Source organism: Etheostoma cragini, chromosome 10, assembly GCF_013103735.1.
Source record: "Etheostoma cragini isolate CJK2018 chromosome 10, CSU_Ecrag_1.0, whole genome shotgun sequence".
Classification (NCBI taxonomy): domain Eukaryota; kingdom Metazoa; phylum Chordata; class Actinopteri; order Perciformes; family Percidae; genus Etheostoma; species Etheostoma cragini.
Genome location: NC_048416.1, coordinates 20,715,038 through 20,733,033, shown reverse-complemented (window position 1 = coordinate 20,733,033; position 17,996 = coordinate 20,715,038). Strand labels below are relative to the sequence as shown.

The 17,996-nt window shown below is 39.0% G+C and overlaps 1 protein-coding gene across 7 annotated transcripts in view; it reads left to right on the top strand.

The window, feature by feature from the left end:
• The window catches only part of diaph2 (diaphanous-related formin 2), a 384,094-nt gene that overhangs the window by 133,634 nt on the left and 232,464 nt on the right, over nt 1-17,996 (top strand). For 6 of the 7 annotated variants that reach the window (XM_034884276.1, XM_034884275.1, XM_034884280.1 and 3 more), the window contains 5 exons: nt 374-438; nt 1,222-1,326; nt 4,806-4,868; nt 8,067-8,417; nt 13,226-13,340. In XM_034884276.1, the coding sequence (XP_034740167.1) occupies nt 374-438; nt 1,222-1,326; nt 4,806-4,868; nt 8,067-8,417; nt 13,226-13,340 (699 nt within the window). The remainder of the gene's footprint in view (nt 1-373; nt 439-1,221; nt 1,327-4,805; nt 4,869-8,066; nt 8,418-13,225; nt 13,341-17,996) is intronic. The other variant, XM_034884277.1, reaches the window with a different exon arrangement.

Sequence of the window (17,996 nt, the reverse complement as noted above, 5' to 3'; positions counted from 1 at the left end):
ACAGTCCTTGCAGCAGTCTCCAAAGCTTCTCGTGTTATACTTCTTTTTCCCCAGAGCACATTTACTTTTTCCATTTTATTTTTTTCATTTAACGAGTTTTGCATTTCATCACAAACATCTCAAAACATCTCAAAACAAAAGTTGCATTTCAGGTGTCGTAAAATGCACCTATGCTTGCTTGCAATTTTTTATGACCATAAGTTGAAAAACATCTCACAAACCTTTAAAAAAATTATTTTCAAAGAAATAAGCTATAATATAGTACTTTGAAAAACAACAAGACCCAGGTCTAATTGAAAATCTCACTCAAGAAGCTAATGCGGCACATTACACCTTTGAAGGATCTCGTGACTGTGGCTCTGTTGTCTTGCAGATCAGTGTGTGGATAAAGCCAAAGTTGAAGAGAGTGAGCAGAAGGCTGCGGAGTACTCCAAAAAGGTGAGGCATTAATCACTTCCAACAGCCCCCTTTGGTTGGCCGGCTCCTATCAGGAATGCTTTTTCCTTCCTCAGAGCTCCCAGACAAGCTATTGATTTCCCATGCTCTGATCAATACCTGGGTGTGACGCTACATGATCCGTATCGGCATTACAAGAATCAATGCCGATGTTCTGATGTATACTTATTTGTGCACAGTGCCGGGGCAGAGTTAAGTTATATGCCAACCCTTAATATTCCTAAGGGTTTCTTTTTTTATCTCACATTCCATTTAATGTAAATTTATTATTTGCTTGAAAGATTACTTGCATTGCTATTTATTTATTTGAGAGAGAAAACATAACTGGCAATTTAACATGCAGCATATTTAAATGTATCTTAAGGAGCCTCACTGCCACTACCTGGCGACACCAAGGGGGTCCTGGATGTTTTTTTTCTTAAGAGTCCTTTCCCACCAGCCCACCACGCACCCTGCTGGGCCAGTGAAATTATTGTAGCGACATGGCTCGGTTTCTGCAAAGGTCGATCCATCAACATACATGAAAGCCATGCCAGGAAACAAAGAAAAGGACAACAGGGCTCTAGGGCCATGAGAGCTATGAATAGAAATCGGCCAGAGAGTTGTGTAAGACGGCATGTTTTGGTGTCTTTTGGTGTGCCCTGTGGCTATTCAATGGAGACAGTGTGCCGCTCACCAACCTGTGTGTTTGTGTGTGCGTGTTTCCATCAGTGTACATGTGTTTGTTATGTGCACATAGACATACTTGTGTCTCTTTTCTTGCAGTTTGATGAGGAGTTCAGTGCACGGCAGGAGGCCCAGGCTGAGTCTCAAAAGAAGGAAGAGAGAATCAAAGAGTTGGAGGGGAAGATCAAGGCGCTGGAGTCCCAGGTAAATCCATAGAGTGAAATTCCACTACTCTGCAAAACAGTATTACATTCCCCTGAAGATCTTTTATATTCTTTGTTTTCCGAAAAAGAAGAAAGTAAAAACTCCAGAAGCCATTTTAATCAGTTTTTTTTTTATACAAAAGCATTCAATACAATCTCATACAGAATAAAATGATCCAATGCATAGCAACAAGAAGTAATGCCTCCTCTAGAAAAAAACGTCTGATTTGGTCAAAAGGATACCTTTCCACCTCACTTACAGATGTTCTGCTGCTGTGAGTGGGAGTTATCGTCCATGCAAGAACATTTGATTTAATAAAGGGTCAATCTCCTTCTTAAGTTGTAGCTCTTTATATGGGCGAATTGCTCTATTGAAGCTTTTCCTATGTAATTCTATCATCACAGAGATGGATTGCATTTCTTTTCTAGCTCTCTACATCATTTCTTCCCAGGCAAAACTGTCCGTTTTGAGTACAGAAAATGACTGCTATTTCCCCCTTAACCCAATTTCTAATACTTTAGTGCTTCCTTGGAACAAAAGGGCAGTTTGCCTTCCTGCTTAGGCAATTTAATATAAGCCGGCAATGAAATATGGTACAGCTACATTTATAACCAGAGATTGCTTTTTTCTTTTAAACATTCATCTCTGGTTGCTTAGGTTTACACTCCCTTTCTGATAAACTGTACCTGAATATGTGGTCCAAGCATCACTGGGAGTTTTCTCACTTGTAACATACTGTTATTTCAGTCTTCTAGCAATCATCCTTAGGTTCCCAAACATGCCGTTATGTAGTACAAGCTTTGGCCGTTGTCCTGGCCAAACTCACATCCTCCTAAGAACATAATATGTGTAGCTCTCACTCCAGCACTTTATATGCATGAATGCTATGTCATTTCTTGTAACCTGCATTGTTACCTAAACTGGTTCATCACTCACTCCGCTCCTGATTAATGCCCGCCTATTTTAACGAGACCATCTAGAATCTAAAGCTCCTCTCCACCTGTTCCGTCTGCTCGCCCCTTTTTCTCCCTTGCTCTCTCCGTCTTCCACCTTCTGCCAGAAATGAATGCATCACGCTGTGTTACCTTTGCTTGCCCTCTTTCCCTTGCTGGGGCTTTTAATGTTGTGTTTCCAAGTTCTTCCCTATAACACACCTTCCCCTCACCCGCCCTTGGCAGGACTCTGTCTTTTGAAGACTGACTGACTGACTGAGGTACATTAACAGTTAGTGTAGAGCAGAGAAGCCTCAGGGATTCAAGCCCTCTCTTCCACTGTTTGTCTGAATGCTCCTTCAAAGAGCCACTAGGAGAGCTGTACATCAACAGCCATTAACATCAGCAGGGAAACATGTAATTAGTTTGGCACAAACTGTATTAATGTGGCCATAAGCACTTTAGAATATCCCCTATTTATTTTGATAGAACATAAACCTACTTACCTACTTTGAATGTCAATCTATTTGATTGGGAAAATGCAGTTGATTTTCAACTGGCCTCACATATTCATTTATTTGAATTAGAGTTGATTTTGGAGCTTTAAGGACTTAACAAAGAAACAAAAATCTATTGTATGCAAGTTCTGTAATAACAATTTAGAATTATATTCTTTTTTTTAATTTCAGGCAGGTGTTAGGCGCATAGACCATTCATTTGCTATCTCAAGAAATAAAGAAAACAAGTGTCATCCTCTCAGACAGTCATGATTCTGCTACTTCAGGCAGACTAGGCAGAAAGAGTGTGTTTTGCAACCTAATTCCTGTTTGACACAGTGTTGTAGAAGGTCATTAACTGTGAGAGCACAGAACCTTTAAATCGGCGTGAGGACACACGTTTGTCCATTAAAGCTGCTGTGCTTTTACTGTTGTTTTGCGGAATATGAATGAAGTGGGAGCTAACACTAACCTTTCATCTCCAAGAGAGAGACTTCTTGTCAGACATTAAAACACATGCATGCCTGAGTTGCCTCTCTTCACCTTGTTTGTGAACCAACCCCTTTAATGAGAGTCTTTGTCTGGGAACCTTGGAATAGTAACAAGCAGCCTGTTTGTCTGTTTGATTATCCCCCAATTGAGTTGAGTGGAGGTTCTGCCTGTAAACATCAACAGAGGACAGAGGAATCACAACGAGAAGAAATCCTCCAGCCTTCCCCAAACCTTTACTTGAAACCATTCAAGGCAAAAAAAAGGGAAGGAATTCAGAATTGGCTCAGGGTGTGATGAATAATGTAGCACTGCAGTGGTACATTGGAGAACTCTGCGCCATCCCATTAATAGGTTTTAACAACCTGGCTGTCTTGTAGCTGACCCAGCTTGGCCCCAAGAGGAGTTGGAGGTGTAGTGGACCACTTTCTCTCTCTTTTCCTGCCAGGCTGCCTTCCGCCCTGGCTGATTACAGAATTTAACTCAACTGATAATGACAGCAAAACTCACAATGTAGTTCCTAATATGTGTGATTTGCTGTTAGGGTATAGAGCCAATTCAGATGTTCAGCCAAAAATGTACGTTCAAATTCACTGTCATTTAAATATGTTATATACTGTATGCATCCTTATATTAACAATTCTTCAGAAAAGGGGGGTTAAAAGAGCGGGACTTCTCAGAAAGCGAGAGATACTGTCCTGTACCTGCGGAAAATCTTTTAGGCTAAAGTTAAAACTGAGATATCTCAAAGCCTCTTACTTTTAATCCCTAAGGCTGAAAGATGGAACAAAACTCTTTGCTTTAAATATTGCACTTAACCACCATTTTCTCAACTTCTTTCAAATTGAATGTCTTTTTTAAGTCCCCCTACTAAAAGTTCCCATCTCCTTTTCCATTACAGACATTAAATATTTAGTTATTTACGGTCCAAGAGTTGTTCTGTAGGACTCCATAAAGAGATTACGTTTCTGTTGCTGTGGACTACGTTACCATCCTCTTTACTTTAGCAAGGTCGCACAGAGTGAAATATCAAAGCAAAATGGGTACATTTCTAAAACGAAGACTGCAGAGTGAAATCAATGCCCATCACATATTTAAGTGTGTTAAGTTGAAATGTATTTTGTAATGCCAAAAAAAAAAACGGGGAAATGAAAGAAGGGTTTTGAAGGTGCACCAACTGTCAGTGATGCTGTGCCTTGTTCCTTTCATGCTGCAGTCACTGCTCTACACTGATGTTCTTTTGAAGGTAGATTACATCTTGTTTTAGGTGTAAAAGTACACTGTGCCTTTTGCACATCAAATAGCTTATTCAGACAAAATGGGAATATAATACTGTATTTGTCATTAAATGTGTAAGGGACATTCTCTTTCCCCTGCTTGTCTCTTTTTTCTGGCTTTTTTGTTTTGTTTACTACTGTTCTAGATCACTAGTGTTCTTCTTCTTCTCTTTCTATCTAACCCATCCTCATGTGTTCCTCTCTGTTGCCCTCTGTATCTATTGTGTGTTCCCATGGTGTGTGTGTGTGTGTGTGTGTGTGCGTGTTGTGTTGTATTTGCACAGTTAACTATTGAAAAAGACAAGCTCAAAGAAGCTCAGAGACTCATCAGGAAATCTGATGCCAAGGTGGGTGTCCTCTTTGTATGTGCAGCCCTTGCCATAATCACACATTTAATCACCTGGAAATCCAGTTTATATATTCAATGAATGTGATGGTGGTGCTTTAAATTGTAAAGCCTTGTTTTGAATCATCTGTAAATATTATATTATATATTTGACCTGACATACAAGGCCTCCAGTCATCATTTGCAAGAAAACCACAATCTCAAACTGAAATGCACTTTTACAAAATGTACAAAGAATTGATACAATACGTGATGGAATGCTTTTTCTCTTGAAATTACTAATCCACAAAAACAGAAAATGCTTCAAATAACTACATTCCATTAAGATAAATGATAGAACAGTTGCAATCTATATTATTATATTAATTAACTGTTTAGCTAGCTAGCTGCAGTTTTTAGCTACACAATTCCTGCTTGTTTAATGCCGTTTTCATAAGTAAACACTTTGTGATTAAATTTCTCCATCAGAGATGAGATTGGGGCATAGATTTAATCACATAGCATTCAGAGTTAATTACCTGCCATGCTGGCCTCCCAATTGAGTCCAGAAGACTATAAATTCAAATTGGATAGGTTAGATTTCATATTAGCCCAGTTTTCTGCCATACACAGATCTCCAGATGGGCTCTGCTAAAGGAACATCAGCCAAAAAGCATCAAAGAGACCTTTACAAGCTGGCGAAGAAAAAATATTTAAATAGATAGATGGATTGATCTTTGGGAAAGTAATGCTAGACATGCTAATCTTGATAATAGAAATATTAGAAATCAATACATAGCATAGGACAATTATAGTTCTATATGTCTCTATAGATAGATGTGTGTGTGTGTGTGTGTGTGTGTGTGTGTGTGTGTGTGTGTGTATTTTGTCTGACATAATCATGACTACTTTCATATTGTACTCACAATGCAAAACATAAAGTCTGATATTGGCTCATATGAATTCCGTATAAAATCGCTGTTGTTTAAATCAAAACACACAATTATTATACACTTTACAAAATGGATATGTTTTGTATTAGTTGTTTGTATTCGTATCTGAGGAAGAAGAAGCCAATGGCCATGGTATTGTATCCCAAGGGTTCTCTGAAACACTAGGGTCATAATGTAATTGGTTAGATTAGAGATAGTGAGAGAGTGAGAGTTAGAGAGATGGATAAAGAGTCCGAGGGCCCCTCTGAATGGAAACAATTGCGCTCTAATTTAGCAGCTAATTTGCTTCCTTTCTCTCATATTAATCTTAAAAGAGAAAACGGGCCACAGAGGGCTCGAGATTGACAGACATGTAATCATTGGATGTAGATTTTCACTGAAGGGCTCTGAGCAATCAGTGTAAGAAACTCCTTGCAGAACACCTTTTTAATTTCGGTCCTAATGAACAATCCACCAATGCTATTATGTAATAAATCACCATGTAATGTCTTTAAATATGAAGCCAATCACATTGTACACACAATCAAGTGGGGAAAAGTTGTGGGGAATTGGTTTTGGAAATGTGTAAGTGGAAAGTCTTTTGGATAAGAGCTGGCATCTAATCATCTTCAAAGATCAAACCTCGTCTTAGCTTGGCTGTCTGTAATTGTTGTATTTGCATAACCTTTTTGTCTCTAAAACATTTTTTCTATTGCCATTATCACAGACTACCTGTGTTTGTGGATTGTGTGATAGTGAAGATATGTCAAAGAACTGAAAGGACTTTGACTTATCAGGCTGGGGTCTAATTACATCCCTGTCTACTGTTTAATAGCCTGCCATTGTGAAGACCCAGGACAAAGACTTCATGACAGCAACATTCTTATCTTTTGTAAATTAAAACAGTAGTCAATCACGGGTTTTTCATACATACTCAATATATATATATATATATATATATATATATATATATATACACACACACACACACATACTGAGATAATAAACAAAAGCGGCCAACCCTTTGGACACTTCACAACTCTCCGTAGAAGTGGTGTTAATATGAATTTTGTCTCCAATGGGCAAGCATGATCAACAGCACTGAAGGGTCTTTTTTTTGTGGCTCTACGATTGATATTTATGAATTTATCTGCTGACAGTGATGTATTCAGTCCAGTTTTTGCAACCCGTTGACACAATTGCACATTTTGTGGGACCAACTAAGAGATATTGTAACAGATAGAAAACGATAAATACAAAATCCAGATTAAATTAAGTTTATTGATTAGTTTCTAATAAATCACACAGGATGTGCATATGAAGTGGTTACTGTTTAATGAGCCGCTCTAGTTGAGATCTCATATAAAGTGTACACAACCATTACGTCTAGTCCCTTTACTAGAACATATCCTCGCACTGTATTTAGAATTGCTTCAAGGAGTCATTGCTTTTTCCAGTCACAACGTGTATGTAGTAAGTGTAATTAATTGTGTAAAGTTTGCAGAAAACAGTCTTGACTACTCATGTATTTTCAATAAGTGCAGTTGCCACTGAGTTTAAATTCATTTTTAAACATTCCACTTGTTTCTCTCAATACTTACCTGATGTCATAGTATGGAACGTAAAAAACTGTAACTAAACACAAGCACCACTATGTGTATTACTTATGGTGCTGGGTGTCACAAAAACAAAAGAGTTTACAAACACTTTTTGTTTTCACTAAACAAATTTAAATGTATTTCATGCAAGCATGTTCTTCTAATCTGACTTGTTTACAGAATATTGTTTATAATGACTTGTGTTTTAAATGAGGCAATATCTGGTCATCTTTAGAAAAGCATCTTACTTATCCTGCTTAAAAACTTTAAGTCAACTTGGCAAACACATCTACAAACACGGCTTTAAACTTCATCATGCTCTCTTTGGTTAGTAAAGGCATGGAAACAGCAGAGACACAACCTCTTCATGTGCTCAGAGCTTGGAAGTAACACTCGCACAGAACCTAGTTGTCCTTGACATAAAACCCTGCAGTGAACTTCTTCACTGGCATTGACCCTACTCTCTGCTCAAAGTCAAAGCTCAGGGCAAGTTACTAAGATACTGAAGTTATGGAGGCAAAAAATGTTGTTTTTCACAGCACAAAAATGCCTCTTCCCCAGCAGAAAAACTACAAAACATCTTAGTGCTTTTTTTTCTGTTAGTGGCATCAGATCGAAGATTAGATTAAACCAAAAGGAGCCTCGCTTAAAGTGTAGGCCATCATTAACATTTCTTCCCCATATTTGCAGATTGCAACAGGTCCAACTGCGCCCGGAGCACCACCTCCACCACCCCTACCAGGGGGTGCAGCAGCTCCACCTCCTCCTCCCCCACCTCCTCCCCCACCTCCACCTGGTGGCTGTCCTCCCCCACCTCCTCTCCCCGGTCACGCTTGCATGACACTTCCACCTCCACCTCCACCACCTCCCCCAGGTGGAGGACCTCCACCTCCACCACCACCTCCCGGATGTGGGGGTCCGCCTCCTCCGCCTTTCTTCGGGGGCCCACCTGCCTTGCCTGTCGTCAAGCTGCCTTATGGACTGGAGCCCAAGAAGACCTACAAGCCTGAAACTGTGATGAAGAGGGTCAACTGGACAAAGGTATGATAACCTGAGCTCTGATTCACTGCAACCTATATTCGTATGTTCACTGATAGTATTGGTTAATGGAGACTGCAAGGGAAATAATTTCCACTGTCAATATTCCACTGTCGACATGAAATATTATGCAGTCTTTTTTTTTTTTTACAATAACACATGCCGCCATTTAGCACTGGCTTGAGAGGGTTTTTGAAGTAACCCTACACAATACACAATGCAAAGTTAAACATTCAAACCAAAAGGAGCTCTTTTCAAATACACTCTACCAATGCAAAACAACTGTTTAGCCACGGTATTCAACATTCAACACCCATTTCAAAGGATTCAACAGTAAACCAATGGTGTAGTTGGTGAGAGAAAGGACTGTGGAAATGCACGTCATTTCAAACAGCATGTTGCAGGATGAATTTCTGTCACTTGAAGGGCTCTTTAAAATGCCATGTATGCAAATGCTTCTCTGTGTGTGGGAGTTTGTGTTGCGAGAGGTAAAATGATTAATAGTGTCATACAGCAGGATAGAATGTCAAACCTGTGTAAACAGTAAAATATATATATATATATATATATTTTTGTCTTTTAATACCAGCTGGAGTTTTGTGTTTTGTGATATTTTATATATTGTTTGTCATTTTCTTGTGCAGTGGGGTTTTGCACATTTTGTGTATGCAGTGGTGTGCAAATGCCCACTGTCTGGGAAGTGTGCAGAGGTTAATGTGCAGGTGCATTGACCTTGTCTCCACAGGAATTGTAGTTTGTTGATGCAAATGAAATTCATAACCACCTGAGGAAAAACAATCTGTGTCTCTTGTGGTGATTAAATGGGACATGAGTTGTCTGTCTTCTCTCTGTACGAATATGGAAGTATGGGAGTGAAAAGACCAAATACATTTTGGTTGTACTAAAAAGGAAGTGGCAAGAGAAGATACTTTTCTTTTTTTTTTACCTACATCCCCTCCCTTTCACAACTCCATACATGTCGGAAAAGAGTATGAATCACAAAGATTTGATACAAGAATCTTTGTCCATTATTACTGGACATGCATAATGCACACGTCTTACATACGTACGAAAATACAATCTAGCACACATACATGCTTACTCTACACACTGTAGCCAAAGTGACATGTTTACACTCATTGGGGCAGGTTCTAAATCACAATTCCAAGTCCAAGTACAAGTCCTTCAGTCGAGCAAAGGATATGGTGACAGTGAATTCTTACTCAGGAGCAGTAGTATAAGGCACTCACATTGGAAAAGACAAGCTTAGGCACACATTGTGAAATGTCAGCTTTGTTTAAGTTCTGAATGCATTTTAAATAAGCATGAGCTTTTTCTTTCCCTGCATGCACTTCCATATATGTCAGTTATTCCCACAGAAAGTTATTTGTCAAGATTAAGTATGGGACTGTCCAAAGGCCAACTCAAACAACAGATACACATTTTTAGCTGCCATTTTGGCCATTGAACTTTTGAATTTCTGAAAACAGAAATTATGATTTATGTCCCATAAAATAATAAAAATGCATATAATGTCATGATGCTAATTAAGGCATGGCTACAATAAGATGAAGGACATGACTTATAACCTAGAGAGCACCATGAGACAGTCTTATGTTTTAAGTTTAGCAGTTGTAACAAATAGATAGAAGAATTTTCTTTCTAACATAGAGATGGCATCTTTATTCTGGTCAATCCCAACAGGAATGCCCAAGATTTATGCACCAGGCTAAATGTGAAATAACGAAAATTAGACTCCCCCCCAAAAAAAAACATCAATACATTTTCACAAGCTATTTATTCAGTCTTTTGGCCCAATACTCTATTTAAATCAATGTCAGGTGTAGACAATAACGCAACATCTTTCTATGCTATGCGTGTGAATATATCTTGAATTTTTGTGGTCATTCATGCATTTGGAGTAGACCTTATAAACAAATCTGTGACAAATCCAGTTCCTAAGGGACTTTTCTAGTGCTATATCTACCTTGTATTCGTCAACAGCACCCTTTTTATGTCTTTTTATAGCCAAAGGTTTTTATTGTTATTATTATTATTACTATTTTTATTACTGTTATTATTGTTATCTCTACACTGTCTTCTATACTGTATTCTTGCCAAAACTGCTGCTGGAAGTTTAAATTTCTTTGCTGGAGTCATCCCAAAAGGATTAATGAAGAGAAGTCTTAGTCTACTAGGAAGATGGGCTGTAACTGCTAGGTGGGTTAGGTTGTTTTGTTTCATTATTTTAACTAGATTCACAAAGTAGGAGTTCACACCAGGGTCAACTGGCCATCTGGCATACCGGGCACTTTCCCGGTGGGCCGACGAGTTTTTTGGGTTATACAGTGACAGGAGAACTGGAAAGTACACAAACAAAGACGAAGCAAGACAGGTTTCAACGCGAAAATGCAACAAACTTACCCAAGAGGCTCAATTAAAGAAAAAATTGAAAAGACAACTTAAGTATTTAGCAACGTTGCCAAAGACGACAAACCTTTTTTACGTCTACGGTTGGGGATACAGACACGAACGACAACGTCCAAAGTGCTGAACGTGCCGCTACAGCAGCACCAGCTAGCTGTGAAGTGGCGCTAGGGGAGGTGCAGAGAAGCTGCGGGATTAAAATAAACAGGCAGACGCTGCCAAATTGACAGACCTGTTTTCGGCAGTAGCATGACCTTCGTCAGCTCCCGTGGCTGATGACAGTGATAGTGGTGATGGTGTCAGCCGCATGCACAGTGAGGAGGAGAGTTTGGAGGAGAGGGGCAGAGATGAGGGAGGGACAGAGATGAGGGAGTGAGGGTACAACCTGCGGTAAGCAGAACTCCCCTGAAAACACGTTGCCCCTTGATTAAACTGAGCCAAAAACAAGTGGTGGACAAACTGTTGATAATAACACTACAACCATAGAAGAAGTAGGCTTGCTATACTGTATGATTGCATTAGTTTGGCTAAGTGCGCGGGTATCGGGAGTTTTGACTGATGATGTTCTCACCGTTTTATTATTGTAAGGCTATATTAGCCAACCTTTTATTCAACAAATTAGCCTACATTTAATAATAAGCAATAATATCTGCATTGGCAGAAAAAAAACTCCTCACAACCTCTTCAGAAATTGAAAGCACAGGGCCTCTACAGTCATAAAATGATAATATATATATATATATATATATATATATATATATATATATATAAGGAGTGGGAGTACTTATACACATTCAGAGAGCACAAGGACGGGTGGTATTTGTGATCTTATGTGCTGGGCCGGTCTGGGCAAAAATGCCAAGGCCGGTATTTGGTGCCAGTCCGTCCCTGAGTTCAGATAAGTTACAGATTCTATAAGCGTCCTTCATTAGGGTTGTTTCAGGTTATTTTGTTGTAGAACGGTGTACTTTCCCACTCTCTTATCTTTTTAGCTACAACATTTGTTTTTACTTAGCTTTACCTATTTTGTTGGGAAAATATATTGATTAGTTTGTTTTCTTCAAGAAACCCATTGTGACATGTGCATGAAAAAAGATGTTCTTTCACATTTGACACATTCACAAGGCTGATATTCTTGTTAAGTTTGAGTTTTTGTATAGCACAATATCATTCAAAAGTAATTCTAAAAAGTAGTTCTTTACAGTGATATAACAGTAAACAATATGTAATAGAAATTTGGTCAGAAAGTTATTTGGTTCTCAGGCAATTACTGTGCTTTTGAGGAGGTTAACGGCAGCAGACCAGCTGCTAGTCCAGGACCTTCATAAGAGCTTTCACCATAGCACTTAACACAATGCACACCAGATGTAGTGTTGCTTCACACATATTATTAGCTCGTAATAACTGCAGTATGTCAAATTGGTTTGTTTATGTCTAAATCTCTCTTAGACTCCTACTCTAATATCTACTTAGAAGAATGGAGGGAAGGAAAGACGAGGGGTGTGAAAGCATCCCTGTGGCCTGCTATCACCTCACTGTACTGTAATGTAGGTGCTTGATTGCCTCTGCAGGGCTTTGCTGTTTCAGGCAGGTAGGAGGAGTAAATAAACAGGCTCGCTGAGGGTTTGTGCTGCAAGCTGACATTCACATATTTCATTACATTTCAGGTAGAGTTTGCCTCCAATACTACCTAAAATGCAGGTATCGGTATCGGGAAGTACTGGAGTTTATACACTGGTCTGATACCATGTAATAAAGCCCTAAAGAAAATCTACATAAAAGTAGTTTATTTATGCTAATTTTCAGTTATGACTGACTGTCACACTGGATAATAAAAGAAAGTTCTGTGGCATTCATTGTTTTCATCTCATTTCATTTCATTGAGGGTTTAACCTGAGCCAGACCAACAACAAAAATAGAAATCATATGACATCCGTCCAGGAATAGTAGTATACAGTTGTTGAAACGTAATAAAATATATGACACACTGGTATTGGATCAGAAGTCGTTATTGGCCGATCTGCAAATTCAGGTATCAGGATCGGTATCGGGAAGCCACAAATGGTATCGGACCATCTCTTATTTCAGGCGAGGTCAACAAGAGCTTTGATGTGAATGGTTCACACAAACGTGGTCATATTTGTGTGCTTTGTCATCACATAAAAGGACGTATTTAACCCTGTGGACTCGTCTTTTTCTTTGGTCTTTTTTGTTTGTTGTATTTGCTACTCCAATGCTAAGGATGAACACACAAGGACACGTGTGTGTCCACACACAAAAACACACACAAAGCCTGTCTCCAGTGAGAAGAACTTTTTGAGTGGCAGGTTGGTGAAATGGCGGTCTCTGATTGTGGTGATAATGGAATCCTTGTGTCATTGCAGATAGTGCCTCAGGAAATGGCAGAGAATTGCTTCTGGATCAAAGTCAAAGAAGAGAAGTTTGAGAATCCTGACCTATTTGCTCAGCTCTCCCTCTGCTTCTCGTCACAGAGCAAAGGTAAGGAGGCGTCATCTCTCTTCACCTCTTCTTTAATTAATCCACACAGAGATGCTTCATTTAGCCTCTCAGGCAATAGATGCCAAATCACTTTCATCTTGTGACACTTTAAGAAGCCATTTTTCTCACTGAAATGTTAATTATCTTAAAACCAAGCACTTTTCCCACTGCATTTGAATACCATCTATGCGTGCTCTCTCTGCCAATTAAGGATACCAATGCTCTTAGTGCAGTGTTTTTATGTGTTTTTATGTTTGTGTCTTTGAGAAAGCTGGAGATGCAATATGGCCACACATTGCATTTGATCTTTGTACCTCCTGAGCAGCTTCAGATCAGTGTTTCTGTGTGTGCACGTGGATGTGCACACACTTGAACCGAGAGCAGTTATGCTTGGTTTGCTTCTTGCCTTTTCCAGTCCAATAGGCCAATCTTCCATCAGGGAAGACGAGAGGCTTTTGTGAAGAAAGCTCTGGGAGTTTCCTTGTCCTGGCCAGTTTGTTTCGCAGATACACAACCAAGCTACCTAACATGCTGATGAATAACACAAGCATTACAAAGCAAGTTGGGTTTTGTATGGAAAAGCGTGTGTGAAGGCACTTGTTTTCTTCCTCCCATGACAATTTGAGTGTTTTCCACTTGTTTGACAGGGTGTGTGTGTGTGTGTGTGTGTGTGTGTGTGTTTGTGTTTGTGTTTGTGGTGCACTCCTCTAATTCTAGCAGCAGTGGGAGGGTAGAAGTCAGAGCCCTGTCAAGCGCAGAACAGTCAAATCTGAGCTTTAACAGTGTGTGGACATAACTATAGAGAATCCTCCAACTTCTCCCATATTCCCACTGTCTGTTTGGACATAAGTCAGATTCTTGCTCTGTCTTTTCTCACAAACTCCAGGTCTACAAACTAGACTCAACTCGTTTGGTTCTGTGAAATGAATAGCAATTTTGCCTCTGCTGCCGCAAGGTGATTTGCCAGCATAATACAGATGGAAGGAAAATGTGGTAGGAAAGAACAGTTGCATGGCTTAATGAAGTGGCAGGGATAGGCCTCTCTTATAGGAGGATGTCTGCCATGCATTTGATATTTTAATACATGCTCTGTGACATTTCTGAAGTAATTGACTGAACTCTCTGATACCTTTGCAATACCTAATATTTTTTTGTGTTCTTTTTTAAACCTTTTATTGATAGATACATTTAATATTTTGTGTTAGTAAATCAACATGTTTGCAGAGCACACCTGCTGATATGAAATACAATTTCAAATACGGTCTAACAATTCAATGCAACTTACCATTTTAAGCTTAATAGGCACATGGCTTTAATTCAGCTTTAAATGTCCCTTTAAAATTGTTATTAAATTCAATTTCTCACCCACTGGGGTTTAAAAGAAAAGCACTATAGATAGTTCGTGTTCCCGCTGGCAGGGTAGGAATTCATGATCCAGCATTTCCCCTAGGAGTTACCTTCGCTGGATCTCTATCAATTACCCCTGCAGCGACTTCACTGAATCAGCTCTTTTCCCTCAATTGTTGAAAGTGAACATGATTTTCTCATGAATGAAAAATGCTGTTTAATGTTTCAGTGAAGTTGAAAGTCATTGAAAAGGGCTTTGATGAAGATGGTGTTGCAAAAAAAGGTCCTAGATTTGGTATTCCAAAAAAATAATGTTTCATGATTCATGCAGTATAGTCTTTCAAATGCTTGCCATCTGAGGATGTGTAACAATAAATGTGCTTGAACATAAAACATTTTGTCGAAAGATCCCCACCTTATTTCAGCTTTGAATCTGACCTATTTGGGTCGCGAGTCTTCCATCCTCTCAAGTCAAGTTGGTTAACCGGTGTTGGTTGTAGTTTAAAGCAGTGTCGAAGGATAAGGTGGAGAGACGGAGTCTCGCTAGATTAATTCCTGAGGTCTTGTACTCTCGCTGTAACCACGGACCATAAATCCTTTGTGCTGATTTGACAAACAAGTCACTGGTGAAAACCAACTTCATTTGTCTGTGATATTGCCCCTGTTTTTTCTAACACACACACATGCACACACACATTTCTATGCTTCTTTGTGGTACTTCCATCTTTGCCACATCTAAGATGTGGATATTTATAAGTAAAGCACACTTCGGGGGGCTAGTGTATCGTAAAAGATGAGGCAAGCAGGTGTAAATTCCCTCCCTGCAGAGCTGCCCTAAGAAAATGGTGCAAAGAGGCGTCTGTTAACTCCATGTTCCTTGGGAGTCTTGCTTGTTCCTTGCATTGTTGAAGAACAACACTTTAGCAGTAAAAAAAGGGAAAAAAAGAAACACTTTAACAGCCCCCAATTTTCAGATGCTTATTGCGCTCAGAGGCCTCTAAAACAACTGAGAATGTAAGACTGTCATCTCCCCCGCTGCTTTTATGAGTCTCACCGTTTAATGAGTTTTTCCAAGAAAAGGAAATGATAATCAAGAGGGATTTTTAAGCTCAGCTTCAATCTTCTCAAAGTGTTTTTTTTATTTTTTTTATTTCATTGTCACTTATTATATGATGGTGCTTTGGCCTGATTGAAAATTCAACACATACGCCAGTTATTGGGTGTGAAGGCCATTGACATATCACTGATTAAGAGTACTGGCATCATTGAATTTTATCTCACTTTGGGACAACACAGGCAACCACATGTTTTAAAAAAGTAACCCATTTAACCGCCTATCTAAATCACAAATCATTCACACTGAAAATGTCCGTTATAACCACTGTATTTAATCAACAGTGTCTGTTGCATTGTATAAAGGTCAAAGTAGCTCTGCACGATACAATAGGTATTTACAAGAGGCAGTTGAGGTATTCGTTTTCACATACTGTATAAGTATGTAAAATAACTAATAACTAAAATAAGTAATTATTTTGCTGGGCGGACATACTGTACCAATAAAGGCACAGTGATTCATCCCTCCAGTTTAAGCTAATGAAACCCTGTTGCAGTAAAAATGAAAACAAAGCCTTTTTGTTTATTTAAAGCGCAACACAGTGATTAATATTGTTTTTAAGCTGGTTAACATGGTTCTACAGCTTCTCTACTGTGAGGATTAATCCTCTTTGTAATATTAATATTGTTATATCACAAACTGATTTCAGTTCTTGTGTGGGGAAATGTATCTCTTTCTCCTGTGAGTTACAGTTAAAGCTACATGTCAGTCATTTATGTTGAAGCAGGTATTTCACCTTTGGCACCATCGAGTGCTTTGTGATTGGAAAATTGTTACCACCCACACATAGAGCTGAGCAAACTGTTATCAGCGACACACATCTTTATTTGCTCCCGCTCACCACCCTGGTTTTCAACTTATGAGACATTAAATAGACACTGTAGATCAACCTGGCCACATCATAGGGTTGTTTTATTTCCCATTAAAACAGTTTTTTCCACTTTTGCTTTCTTTCTCTTGTCCTTTTCTGCCTTCGCTTGGCTCCATCGGCTTTTCTCTCTTTCTTTTTTCCTCTTCTCCATTGACTTCTCTTTTTTTTTCTTTTACCCTGATCTCCCCTCAGTTTGCTTTATCAATCAGTGGCTTGTGCCTTTGTATGGCTCTTGGGATCAAATCAGATTCACTTCGGGATTGAATGTGTGTAGCCATGGCCTGCTGCATTTGAAAGGCAATTCATTCAACTAGAACTTTGCAGTTCAATTTGAAACAAGATTGATGTTGGCAAACTTCACACCCCTTTCTTCCAAAATGTTTCCTCCATTGCACACACCAATTGCTGACGGACAAAGGGCATATGCCACTTTGTAAGCTGATGTCTAAGCTTCTAAGCAGAAACAACACAAGGGAAGAAGGGAAGTTAGTCAACAACAACAGAAATTTCTGCGTATACTGTATATTTGTGTTTTATAAACATTAAACTATTGATGATGATGTTAGAGTCACTTTCGATATATAAATATATAGTTTTTTTTTTCATCGAGGGGGTGGATGGTGTTGTGGGGCCTACTAAATTAATGCACTTTATTGTTTAAAAAGTCAATGACACTCATACTTCGGTAGAGAGAGAGACAACGGCCTAATGAAGATGTATTTACATCCTAAAGGAGGAATCAGAGGCTCCATTCCACCCCTCTGAGCAAGGTCATTGGGACTTTCTTTCCCAGCATGCCTTTGTGTTAATGATGGCGAGGCTGCTAATGAACATGCATAGCCAAGTGCTTGTGGTGAATGGGGCCAGAGGGGATGAGAGAAGTGTTACCAAACCAAACAGCACTTTTAGAAATAAATCTAAAAATTGGTCAAGAGAAAGAGAGGCGTCAAGTAATGGTGTATTAATGAATATTAAGGGAGTTCTTCAAAATAATCATTTTAAGCAGATTTTTGCACCTCATATTTTACTGATGTCTAAAAAATGTTTACAGCCTGTGTATGTAAGTATATGTATATGCGGTTCAGCAAGACCACAATTTGTTTTTATTGTATTTTTTGGTATCACAGGTTTGGATTGTTTTGCACATTAGAGAGAAGAAAAACATAACCACTTGCAATGTTCTCTCTGTATTTTTTTGTTTGCAAGAATAGCATGGTCTTCCTTCGAGAGATTTGATAATACATGAAATCAACAGATACTCTTTTGAAAGAAAAAGTGTTACTTTAAAGCCTCTCTTTTTTCTCTCTCTCTCTGTCTCTTATTC